General features: G+C 33.4%; 1 protein-coding gene across 1 annotated transcript; it reads right to left on the bottom strand.

Moving 5' to 3' along the window:
- Positions 1–559: 559 nt before the first annotated feature.
- LOC134244897 (protein mesh-like) lies at positions 560–11,903 on the bottom strand. The gene is made up of 15 exons (XM_062727131.1): positions 11,687–11,903; positions 11,285–11,578; positions 10,980–11,117; positions 9,629–9,791; positions 8,834–9,100; positions 8,015–8,157; positions 7,684–7,826; positions 7,302–7,574; positions 6,068–6,348; positions 5,649–5,792; positions 5,389–5,547; positions 5,120–5,307; positions 1,913–2,090; positions 1,473–1,797; positions 560–686 (listed from the first exon to the last, which is right to left on the bottom strand). The coding sequence occupies exons 1-15, from the start codon at positions 11,876–11,878 to the stop codon at positions 560–562; spliced, it is 3,015 nt and encodes a 1,004-aa protein (XP_062583115.1). The 5' UTR covers positions 11,879–11,903.
- Between the last annotated feature and the right edge of the window lie 1,680 nt (positions 11,904–13,583).

Consider the following 13,583-nt stretch of genomic DNA (forward strand, 5'->3'; position numbering starts at 1 on the left):
TTCATTTGAATAAAATTGAATTCCCTTTACCCAAGGATACTTTATGGCAAGTGTGGTTGAAAGTGGCCCAGTGGTTTTTGAGAAGAAGATGAAAATGTGAAAAGTTTACAACGACGCCGACGACAACGACAACGACGACAGACAACAGACAAATTTTGACCACCAGAATAGCTCATTTGAGCCTTCGGCTCAGGTGAGCTAAAAAGCAAGTGGAGGAAATATACAAAATAAACAACAATTCAAGATTTGAATCATTTAATTCTTTTTGGTCAAAAATAAATGATATTTGTACACTAGGTAGGCTAATGTAAATAACAAATACTGATTTAATATTGCCCTCCTTCATCCCATCCCCAATCTCCCTAGAAATGTATATTTTGGTAAAAAAAAAAAAAACAAGAGTTATTTTCAGCAAAACATCAAAGCAATTTGCCACATTCTTATAACATGTATACAAAAAAGTAAATAAAAAAGTCTCATTTCTATTCAAAATATTACACTTGTAGAATAAAATGTTAATGAAGATTTAATTCTTTGATATTTAAATTGTAAAAAGCAATTAACGTGCAGGCGACATTGATTTATTAACATTCATTTGAGATAACTCTGCACTTAAACCTTCTTCCTGGGCATCTTGGGTGATCTTCGATGTTCCGACTCCAGTATGGATATTCAATCCCTTAAACCTGTAAATAAGAATGTGTTAATCCTCAATTGTTAAATTAATTAATAATGCGATAAATATAGGTTAACCAAAGATTTGTAGTTGGATGTGATTTTTTTTCCCAACGAGTTGTGGTTTTTTTTTATCCCCGAGCCTTGGCGAGGGCAGAAAAACACACAACGATTTGGATAAAAGTCATATCCAATTATAAGTTACGCGAGATTCTTTTTACCCCATGTTTGATAATTCACAACCAAAGTGTTACACTCTTTTTGTATAGGACTCCAATCTATTTTACTTCATCAAACTAACGCATAAACTATTGTGACGTCACATTTTACTTAAGTGTTGGGTTTGAAAATATAAAATGAGTCATATCCACGGGATAAAGGGGCAAACATGGGACAAAAGAGATGACAATTGCGAATTGTGATCGCTAATCCAGCAGAGGAGGTGGAAGCAATTCCAAATTCCAATATTTATAACACTTGATATGGTTTTCTATTTGTACCAATGATAAAATTTATTTCATTTGAATAACACCGGACTTTTTTCCCAATGTTCAAGGATATTTAAATGATTTCAAACATTCGATTTTTTTTATACTAACGAGACAAACTGAAATGGTACATTCATATTTTATGCTAAAATCATAAATAAAAATAACATATTTTTTCATATGAAAATATATCACTTTGAAATATCAAGTAATAACGTGATTTTATTGCTAAAGTAAATTTTATTTACTCTCTTTTCATCTAATTGTCATTTGAAGATAAAAATCATTTATTATTTAAAATCTGCTTACCTCCGTTTCTTCATCATAGATATAAAAAGAATTACACAAAAGATGAAGATACAAAGGAGTGCCCCTCCAACTCCAATGTAGACGGGAACATTTGTTGAAGGTGTAGTGGCGTTGGTTTGTTGATCTTTAACAACGCTATCATGTCGTAAACATGAAATATTTCCATACGGTTCCCAATACCCATTCTTGCATGTAATATTTCTGGAGCTGCCAGACAAACTGTACCTATCTCTGCAAATGAAGACGGCAGACGAGTTTTCTAGATTTCCATTGGTCGATTTCCACACGCCTCCAGCGACCGTTGGCAAGTCATCGCAAGTAATCACTGTAATTAAAATACATTAATCAAAATCATATACGATTCCCGAAATTAAGATTTAGACTACCTGATATTGGGATATCAATGTAATTTATGTTTGATATATAGATAACTATTTTACCTATCACAGCCGCCTGTTGGGATTCCTGAAACTGTTTCTGGAAAGTTCGGGACTGCTCCGCTACGTCACGTAATCCCGTGACAGAGAAATCAAAAATACAATCTTTGTCTTCTCCACACACCGCCCTCACTTCCTCTGTAACCGACACGGAGGACTCAAACACGGGACGGAATGAGGGCTGATGATAGTCAGCAAAACTCTTACCAGGCTCATACGTGAACAGGGACTCCGTCTCGTTGATGACCCCTATAATGATGAATTTCTATTTCAACTAGTTTGAGGGAGTGGTGAAGGTTGTTGTAAGTTGAACAAATGAGCTAATAGAAAATCTCTTGCATGAAAAAATTATGAACAAGAGACAAACTTTATTTTAAATAGTTTAAAATAAAGTTTGTCTCTTGTTCATCAGCAGTTATGTAAAAAATATCCCCATAAATTCAAAACATTGAACTGTAAGCTTAATAATGTGAATCTGTAACTATGGCCATTAAAGTCAGGCATGTAATATATTGGGCGGAGCTCCTCTCATCTTTTTTAACGTAACATTTTTCATGATTAGGTTGAAAACGTTTAAGCTGTTTGCATCCTCCCAGTTTGTCTCTTGTAGCATAGTTATGTGATGTAAAAATTTACTAAACAATTGTTTGTTCTAAGAAAATTCGGATTTCCTTCATCCCACGACATAGAATTTTTGCATTTGGCTTCCAATTATGTGCCTACATTCATTGAATTGACGGGGTCAACAGATTAGGTAATCAGGGCAGGGTTTATTATCTCCGGACTTAATGAAAGTAAATTGGCAAACAGAATGCTTGGTTGATTGATTGATGGATTGTATGTTATTTAACGTCCCTCTTTAGAATTTTGCACGCATATGGAGACGCCACCAGTTGCCGGTGAAGAGCTAAAAAATTCGTCCTATACTCGGCACTTAGGGCCATTGAGCAGTCTATTTCGGTTTATACAGTCTTACCCAAAGAACCGGTCTCAACTTCCCACGAAATAGTATGTTTGAAATCATTTTCCATAAAAAGATTACATGCGTTTCTTATATTATATTTGTGTTTAAATTATTACTTTAATTACTTTATAAATTAAAGTATCCTAATAGAATTTCCTTTAATATTACATTATCAATGTTTGCATAAATTAATAAAATATACCTTTTGAAATTTTCTTACGCAATATGTGGAGATAACAAAAATATTCGAGCTCAAAAACCAATTTAACATTGCAAGAAGGGAGCAGAGCAAACACAGACCTCCAAAACATCAGAGATGGTATGTTTCCATGGAGGAGTGAGCATTCTCTGCGATCGGTCACACCTGCCGTGTGCTCCTTTTCATGTTTGGGAAAAAACCGGGAAAATCCGTTAACAACTCAGTGGGAAAATAATAGCCTAGCAGTCAGGATGAAAACCCCAATCAGCGTTTGACTCAATGACAAATTGTATTTGCTGACAAAGGCATTGTTTCGACATAGAACTTACGAGATGAGGACTCATCCCAGTTCTGATGTTTAAAAGATTCTTGAACATATCCGATATTGATAACTTTTCTTTATTTTATAACTCTAATTTGCGATTTCTATAAATTACCAAAAATAAAGCTGAAAGAAAAAAAAACATACAAGACATTCCAAACTTATTATATATCACGACATCGCTGGCATTCGGCGATAATAGTTGATCATCCGAGGACAAAAGATCATTTGATGGGTTCTCATCATAATTTCCAAGCAGTCCTTTTAGTTTTCCTTTAAATAAACAAAACAAATTAACGGAGCATGCAAATGACAATATGAAAAATTAATGTAAAACTAGAGGTACTGTGAGCAATGAGCTCACTAAATGATACCCCCCACCTCCCATATGAATATATTGGCAGTATCCATGTTTTGCTCTGGAAAATCCAAAATATATGTCAGATCAAAAAGTAAAATAGGAGGTGCACAATGGCAATATGTAATTAAGATTCTGTGAAAGTTTCATTAAATTTCCTTCAGTGGTATGAGAGGAGTTGCTGATAAGAGATGGGTACCCCAAAGCGTAACAGACGGACGGACGGACGGACGGACGGACGGACGGACAGACGTACAGACGGATGGACAGACAGACGTACAGACGGACGGAAATACCGATTACTATATACCCTCCCGCTTTTCAAGCGGGGGGTATAATAAAGTTTAAAAAAAAGAGCATTGTTTTTACATTGACTAAAATAACTAAACTAATTAAAAACCTATAAAGAACAAAAAAAAAGTATAAAGATAATTTTGAATAATATGTGTTTGTGAAACACAGATGCCCCCGTATGGCAACATAAAGAGAAGGTTAAACTTTTCTTAAATGCAAATTTGATATATTGGTATTCAAAATAGGGTATTCTCACTGGAAATACAATTGTGAAATATGAAGGTAGGCCAAAATTAAAGTTTTTCATAGACACTGATAAATAAGGAAGTCTCCAAGGTCAGGGGCAATTAGTATTCAATGAAAGGTCTTGCCACGAAGAATACATATGTGAAGTATGGAAGCCCTAGCCCTAACTCTTCGAAAGTTTTTGTCAAGGTTTGCTTTTTTTTTTAAAGTAGGTCAAATTCAAAGGTCAAGGTCAAAGTGTCAAAGTGCTTGGTATCCAATAAAGGTTCTCCTCACAAGGATAAGATATATGAAGAATGAAAACCGTTCAAAAGTTATGGCCAATGTTAACGTTTTTTCACAGGTACGGAAATCTACAAGGTCTAGGTCAAAAGGATCAAGGTTGTTGGATCCAATGAAAGGTCTTTAACCAAAAAATACATATGTAAAGTATTAATGTGCTGGTATCTACTGTTCAAAAGATATGGCCAAAGTAAAAGTTTAAAATTTATACGTAAAAGGGGGTCAAACTCCAAGGTTAAGTTCAAAAGGTCGTTGTACTCAAAGAAAGTTTTTGATACAAGAAATACACATGTGAAATATAAAAGTCATGGACCCACTAAATCAAAAGGTATGGACAAGGTTAAAGTTTTTGCAGACAAACAGACAAACAGGCAGAGAGAGAGAGAGAGAGAGAGAGAGAGAGAGAGAGAGAGAGAGAGAGAGAGAGAGAGAGAGAGAGAGAGTACAAAAAATATGCCCCCAATATGTAAACTTCGTTTACGGTGACATAAAAATTATATTTATACTATGACTTAAAAAGATTTCTTTATTATATCCAACTTTACCAGTAATATGACTTGGCTCCTGCAATTCATATACAAACCTTTGATCTCATCCCCATGAGCAATCGGTAGAACATTCATTATCCTCTTTGAGGCTTGTATGTTGAAAGATATTTTGATATCTTTCAACATAACCATCAGTGAAGCGTCTGAACTATTGCTTTCAGTCGGGAGCAAGAGGATGGACACACCTAGAAATCAATATACGATAAATAAATGTAGTATAGAACATTATGTAGCGTCAATAGATTTAAAGTGTTTAATTAAAATACCGTTAAGATCCATCCAATTTGACTCCTCAAACACTAGAAGTTCAGAATTATGGAGAACATCAACTGTTCTGATCGAGTTAAGGCGAACTTCTAAACGCCCGGAACTATTTCCATACTCCATTACTACAGCCGTGGCTACAGTTGCAGGAACAAACGATCCTTATCATAAATGAAAGTATCTTAGAGATGAAAATATTTTTGATAATCCATGAAATTATTTAAAGTTAATGCTCAAAAGAGGTGATGTCTTTTTATCTTACCGTCGTCTTTTCTTAATTGCTCAAAGCGGATTTGGCTTTTTAATAGTTCATCTTCTGTGTATATGTACACGAACTCACCGGCTCCATTAAATGTATAACTGAACCCATCTAGGGTAGTCATGTGAGGGTCACCGCTCGTTCTAGCTTTAAACAATGAGACGCTTTATATCAATTATAGATTAATTTCATTCCAAAACTGGTTCATAGTAGGTCAAAAACATAGAAAAATGGCGGTTGTGTGCTTTTTGTAGGTAGATTTCTTCAATCAATCAATACTCTTAGCATATTCTTTGTAAACTTATTTGATTGTTTTGCTGTATTTATAGAAGCAAATGCTATTACAGTAGGGATGTAAGGAGACAAAGTATATCCTATCTCTTGTAACACAAAGTTTAATGTGATTTATTCATTTTAATTACCTAGCCTTGGAGGCTCGTAATTTTGACACGAGCTATAATTCCTTAATTTTAGATAATTTTGACAGAGGCTGTACGTATCTTCTTTAGCGGAAGTATCGTTCGCGGACGGCTGTGAAAAACGACAACACTGCAGAAACGGCATGACGTCATAGTAAAAGTTGCTGACGTAAGGAACACCCTCACCATAGTGATATCGTTGATATGTGCCTCCTTCTTCTACCCTGGAGTCTATTAAATTTCCATTTGTATTATAACAGCAAACGTTATCACTGCCATCTTTGCTTTCCAAGAATGAAAATAAAAATTATAGTTCTAAACTCATATTTTGTATTAATTGTGAAATAAAAGATGAGCTTCATAAAATCATTTTAACAAGAACAATACATTCAAATGCATTCTAAAATAAAAAAAAAAGTCTAGAGAACGAACGGTAATTAAAATAACACCTACAAACAATAAAAATTTCTGAATATGGCATGAAATTTTAACCCCGAAAAATTTAGAGGTCGTTCAGGTGCCTAGGAGGAGTAAGTATCCCTTGTCATAACTGCCGTAAAACGTTATGACCAGGTAGACGGAATAATCCAAAGTCTCGAGTTTTGAAAAAAAAATGACTCAAAACGTTAATTGAAATATATACTCCCTAATATTGGTTTAAAAACAATACAATGCTTAATAGTATATTTTGCAAACTAGGTTACCTTAACGGAAATGTAACTTTTGAAATACTCAAATCATGTCTATTATTCTTTGTATTACCAAAATACTACATATTTAAATTTAATTTTTGAAGTTTCTTGAGGTTATGAACTACGACGCTTCACACCGGCGCTTCATGATAAATATGCCGGAGTGAAGCGATGAAGTTCATATACCTCATGAATCTTCAAAAAGTTAAATTCATTTCTTATATTTACATTATTTTTTTTGATGACTTGCCATAAATTTACGCCGTTCAACTGTCATTTTTAATACGAAACAGTGTGCACCATATTTTTTTTTACTTTTTGATGTCAAGAGCGGTATTATTACGTAACAATGGAGATATTCATGTTTACTCGTGGTGCATACCTAATGTAGTTCATGAGAAAATATACTGCATTTTATTTTGTAAAGAATCATAGGGGAATTTTTTTGGAAATGTAAATATTGATAAATGAATAGAGAGAAACATAAATATTATGTGGACGAACAAATTATCAAAAATAAATAAAATATTTTGTAAGATGAATACCTTGGTCTTGGTAGTCTTACACAATGTTGGGCATCACGTCTATAGCGACAGTTGGCTTTTTCATTTGATTCCTTTTGGAACATGTTGCAATCAGGATCGGGTTGATATTTTACGTAGTCTACACGAGCCTGCTGTATCGTACATGGGCAGGGTTCACCGGGGTCTACTGCTGGAAACGAACTTTCCGAGTTAATCCAGTTTTTACAGATCTGCCGGGCTTCTTCTCCTGACTGTGATATTAGGAAAACATCAGACCATATTCCAGGGGATGGCCTACAAAAATTTAATTCCTTTTTTGTAACTGCACACATTATGTAGTATGCGTTTATCAATTGTAATGATAAATGTCCCAAATATGGAGTCCAAAATAATATAAACTTACATTCCCCTTCTTTTTACACGGGACTTTATCTTAAGTAAGGCGACTTGCTGAGTGATGTTGAAATTAAAGTTTGTCGTACCAATAGAATTTGAAATATTTGCTACTGTATTTGAGCACTCAAAGTCTAATTTCCCATTTTTTTCCTGAAGTAAAAAGAAATTTGATTTGAAGTTTATTCAATATCAGCATGGCATTTTAAATTTACATTTGAAAGGATGTATTTCTATTCATATAAGAATTTTACTTATTAATAAATAACAATTATTAAGAAGTGAAAGTTTAGAATACTATATTTTTCAAAAAGAAAAATTCAAGTGTGAGTATAAGTTACCTTCAGTGCGTGTACTTCAAGATCGACCGTGCTACTATTTTCTAGTTCCGGTACATTATTTTTCCACGATATTGACTGTGAACCATTTTTCCAATTGTCCGGGTCATTACGAATTACATTAGCTTTGCAAAAGACTGGATTCACTGCAATGATTTAGATATTCTACGTGATCAACGTAAATTAAATTAATTTTGAAACAAACATTTAAAAAAAAAACAAAGTTAACTCTTCCATTTCTCTAATTTATCAAAAGTAGCTTGCCAAAAATTTATAAAGGAGCATTTTCGATACTTTGTCTTTCAAACACGTTTTGTTTTTTCCCCTTCCTGTTTCTTGAAGAGGAGTTTTTATTAAAAGTTCTTTGACAAGACATTAAGATGAGATAACAGATGGGCAAATAATTAACAATTCTTATCCATGATGTTGTAAAAAAAATTCCACAGCATTTTAAGTTATAGAATTTGATTTTTGACCTTCATGGTTCGTGTTGAAAATGAATTAAATGGTTTTGAAATGGTACGTTAGTTGCAAATTGGAACCAAGATGTAATAAAAAAAAGTATAATAAGTTTTTAAATTATTCTTTTGCAGATTTTTTTGTTTTATAAAATTACTAGTAGTTGTTAAAAAGTTAGTGCCATCTTCTGTTATTAATGCTAGTCAAGCCAAAGAGGAAATAAGTAAAATATTTAACTTCTGTGGAAATCTTCCCTTACTGAATTGGAGTCCTTTTCAAATTTTGATCTATCCAGAACATGCTGGTTCAAATAAATTGATGGTTTCTAGAGGTAAATATCCTTAAGTAAAATTAAATACTTACAAACAGTGTAATATCCATTCAAATACGTGTCACTCATCCGTTTGGTTTTACTATGTAATGATACTTGTACTGTGATTTTTCCAGTATTGTCAAACCTAGGTGTGATGCAGTAAAAGCTATATTGATTCTTCTTCTCACACGTCAAAGTCTTCCCTATTCCGCTGAACCTGACTTTAAAGACATCGTACTGATCAATGCAAGGTCCGCTCAATGTAAGATGCTGACCTCCAAACAAAGGGCCGCTTCTTGGTGAAATTATCATGGTCCCTGTAGTTATAATCAACCATGATTTTACTAGATGTCAATAAAATTGTTTTCAGGTTACACTGAATATCTCAAAGAAATTCCAATGTGTTCATTTTTGACATGATATTTAAAAGAATTACTCAGATGCGTAAGAGTCATTTGTTTTAAATAAATTAAAATAGAATAGAAAAAAGCTATTAAGTAAATAATGAATCTTTATGTTAATTAATGATTCAGAAGTCAATTGTCCTGAAAGCAGCTATTTTCTCAACACAAGTAGGGGGCATATAAATTAATTATGCAAAGTTTGAAAATTAAAAACTGATATGAAAAGCAAAAGAAGCAGATTAATTATAAAATTTTCTTAATAAAAAAGGTAAACATAAGGACTTATAAACATTCTCTGATAAGAAAGTATTTTAAAACAGGTGTGACCAGGGGATGCTCACTCCATCATGGCACATGATCCCACCTCTAATGTTTTGGAGGTCCATGTTTGCTCCGTTCTTATTTCTAATCTCCACATATGTAATGTATAATGTCTTTTACCTTTGGTGTTACATCCCCCTGTTATCACTTTTGACGAATCTATCCTAAACACAAACTTTCCTGGTACATTGACATTGGTTTTCTCGTTTATCGTAATGATGTCTGGTGTCTGTGACCCATTAACTGCATCAAACACCTTCCCGTCACCGGCATTGAATCCTGCCTATAAATCATTATAAACTACTTCTTGTCAAGGAAATAGAAACAAAGAAAAATATAATGGATAAATTAGTTAATATTTTTACTGACTTTTCAGCAGTCAAATTTAATATATATAATCAATGAACTTTTAAAAAGAAATAAAAACAAATAGTATTTTAATCATTACCTATTTAATTCAACAAAACACACACATTTGCTAAACGGATGTTAGTAATGATTTCACTGATAAACTCTGGCTGTTTGATTTATAACTCATGCTCAGAATGCGTCTTATTGTAATATTGCACAAGATTAAATTTTACTTACCGTGTAAGACGTCAGAGTATCGTGTAAATTAAGACATTAGAAAACGTAGCATTAAAGTAATACACGCTATATGATCGCCGATTTCTGTGTGAAACAAAATGATTAAATAATTTGAAACACATGGAGTGTAATGAAAAGAGGATACTTTTCACAAAAGTTTACCATACCAGTCGATGTAATAACAAAACTGCAATTAAAAATTCAGTCTTTTGATGAAGGAAATACGGTAACAGTAGACATATGTATAGACAAGCATGTCCATGGGAAATCATAGACAACGAGGTATGCTGCATTATTAGTAAAAGTTAATGTGCGTCATAACAGAGTATAGATGGTTCATACTGATTACATTAAAAGATAAGTATCATTAAGAGTTAGACGCTTGCCGTCCACGTCAAACGTGAGTTGTATATGAAACGGCCTACCTCGTTTTCCTGACGCCATGTTTGTTAATCAATCGAAAAGTTGCGACGTAGTCACGCGATGGATTTATTTAAAAATAGCCAGTTCTCTCCTGGCAGGATTACAAATAATTATAATTTGATAACTTTATAACGCGTTTAATTTTAATGGTGTAATTTACAGTATTTTTGTAAATTTTACTGGTAAACAAAATATAAAAATTTCCAACCTTATTTAAACTGGCGCAAGTTTTAGTGTGTATTACTTTAATCATCATAAATACAAGGATGACACTATTTAACTGTCAGAAAATGTCAGAAGAGAAAATAGATAAAAGTGTTAAAATAACGATTATCAATAGCAAAATGATAAATCTCATATGAACAGTGCGGCATAAAAGATTACCAGATTATACCGGTATTGTACAGAGCCCTCACAATGCCACATACAGACACACCGATAGTCTGACAGACAAACCCACCTGAGCAGGTGTCCCTCCGAGTCCATTGTTTTCGTCTCCCCCACTCTCAGTTCCGGTTGTCCATTCAATGTTTGCATAATTAAAAATGGCAAAGGAATGCTGTCCATTTGTTATCAGTACAGCTTGAAAAGTATTTTGCTTCAACAGATAATATTATAAAACAGAATAATGTTTATCATGTAAAACCAGGTAAAATTAATATCTAAAAAAGAATCATACTGTATAATTGATACCATAGGAAACTGTTCACAATGAAAGGCAAGAAAACTAATTCGATAGTACAAACAAAATAAAAAATTTATTACCTTTAAACAACCACTACTTGAACATCCAAAAAAGGCTACATTATCCCACGTAGCTATAAAAACCCAAGCAGCGTGAAAACGACTAAAGTCAGGAAAATATGCCTTGATTTCATGAGAAGCTTTGTCTAGTATATTGGGGTCTGTAGTTTCCCTGTATCGGACATGCCCCCCTTTTGTAGTATCCACGTCTGCCCAGAAGGGAGTGAGAAGTCTGCGGTCCCCGTCCAGCGGAAAAGGATCCGGAGTATATTCAGGCACTGGGGTCAGGAATGAAATAGCTCCATTGGTACTCACCTAACAGAAAACACATAAGTCTTATTTACAGTCAATATTCTCTATATTCAAAAGTCTCAGTACATATACAAAGAATTTGTAATTTGTATAGAACTTATACAAACTTACGATTAATTGGTCATGTTGGTGGTTGAAAAATGGGAATTTCGCAGAAATGGAAATGTTAGGCGAGCTCCCGTCATCATTTGCAGGCATTGTCGTATCACCAACGTCCTCACCAAAAGGATAAAAGTCTGACACCCTCACCGTGTCCACAAAAACCAGACAACTTATCCCAAACAAAAACAACAACCACAACATATTCTGTATTGAATGTCTCACATAGCTCGTGTTGTAACTGAATAAGAACTTGTTTATTATTATTTTTTTTTTAATTCGACGCATCCTGTCTTGCAAACGAACCAATGAAAAAGAGCATCGCTAAAATGCTATGGAATTCCACGAATAAATCATTTAGATGTCATTATCAATTTAGTCGTTCGAGTTTTCTGAATTTGTTCAAAGTGGTAAGGAAACAGTAACCAGATGGTTCTGGACATGTTTCTTTATCACATTGTGCTGCAAATCTGAAAGAGCCTAGGATAACACAGCATTTTTTAAGGTCAATCTTTATTGAGCACTAAGTTAAAATACATATAATCAGTCCATCATTTTTATTTTGAAAGAATAGATTTCTGAAAGCTTCCAAATGCAATTCCATATTTCAAATAATCTTCCAGTTTGTTTACACTTAATTTTTAATAACTCCGTGTATTACTTAACCAAAGATTATTAGTATTTGCCTTGAATTTTGTTAAGACATTTTTGATAACATTTTTCGATATTAATCTTGAAAAGTAAAAGAATACTTCGCTTTTTGGCTAAAATTTTTGAGAAAGAAAATAAATTAGTGTGAACGTAACTAATGCAAATCACTTTTAAATAATCTTCAAAATCTTGTGGTGTGTTTCCTATTTTGCACTTCTGAGAAAGTAATATACAAATTTTACTCATTTACAGATTAATTGCGGTAAAAAAGCAATGCTTTGATTCAATTACATGCATACTTATCTTTATTTCATTTGGAGATGGGCACAATTTTTGTGAAGATAGTTATAGCTGATTTGAAAAAAAGTACAAATACCAAAATGGATGACAGGTATAATTGATTTAAACCTAGCTTTTATTCCTTTGTGGAGAAGTATTAATTGTTGCTAGTTTTAAAATTATTGTTCAAGTCTTTAAATCAACTGTACCTATCTTCAAATAAAAAAAGATAGGTATAATTCCTACGTCAATACGATATATCCTGGTGAGCTTGCGATAAAAGATACCACAGAGTCCGACACTTCTGCTTCATACTTGGATATTTTACTTGAAAAAGAAGCTAATGGTAATCTAACAACTAAGCTATATGATAAACGTGATGACTTTAACTTTTCTATCGTCAACTTTCCTTACTTATGCAGCAATATACCTTCATCACCTGCATACGGAGTATACATATCGCAGTTGATTCGATACGCAAGAGCATGCTCCACGTATGAACAATTTTTAAAACGAGGTAAATTATTGACAAGCAAGTTGATGAAACAGGAATATCAGCAGTCCCGTTTAAAGTCACCATTTCGTAAGTTCTATGGTCGATACAATGACATTGTCAGCAAATACAATTTATCATTGAGTCAAATGCTGACTGTCGTTTTTCATACCAATTGTTAGTCCATTATTTATACACTGAATTGACGACGGATTTTTTCCGTGATTTCCTGATCGTGACAAGGCGGGTGTGACCGGTCGGCATAATTACTCCTCCATGGCACCTGATCCCACCTCTGATCCGTGTTCGTTGCTCTAAATTTTGTATTGTTTTATGGACTTTGAGATTGAATACTGTTCGTTATCTCCATATCCTTCTCAATTAAACCTATATCTTTGATTGAATTGAACTTATCTGTCATTGAATTTAAATAGAACATAGGTTCAGTTATGAAATATATGGAGATAAGAAACAGTATTCGAGCTC

Source organism: Saccostrea cucullata, unplaced genomic scaffold, assembly GCF_032062105.1.
Source record: "Saccostrea cucullata isolate Sc308-1 unplaced genomic scaffold, CSIRO_AGI_Scuc_v1 ctg365, whole genome shotgun sequence".
Lineage (NCBI taxonomy): Eukaryota > Metazoa > Mollusca > Bivalvia > Ostreida > Ostreidae > Saccostrea > Saccostrea cuccullata.

Coding starts and splice junctions, on each gene's coding strand:
- LOC134244897 (XM_062727131.1), bottom strand. CDS start 11,878: ATGTTGTGGTTGTTGTTTTTGTTTGGGATAAGTTGTCTGGTTTTTGTG. Junction 8,158..8,833: donor GAATGGATATTACACTGTTT/GTAAGTATTTAA, acceptor AAATCATTGCAG/TGAATCCAGTCTTTTGCAAA. Junction 1,798..1,912: donor CCAACAGGCGGCTGTGATAG/GTAAAATAGTTA, acceptor TTTTAATTACAG/TGATTACTTGCGATGACTTG.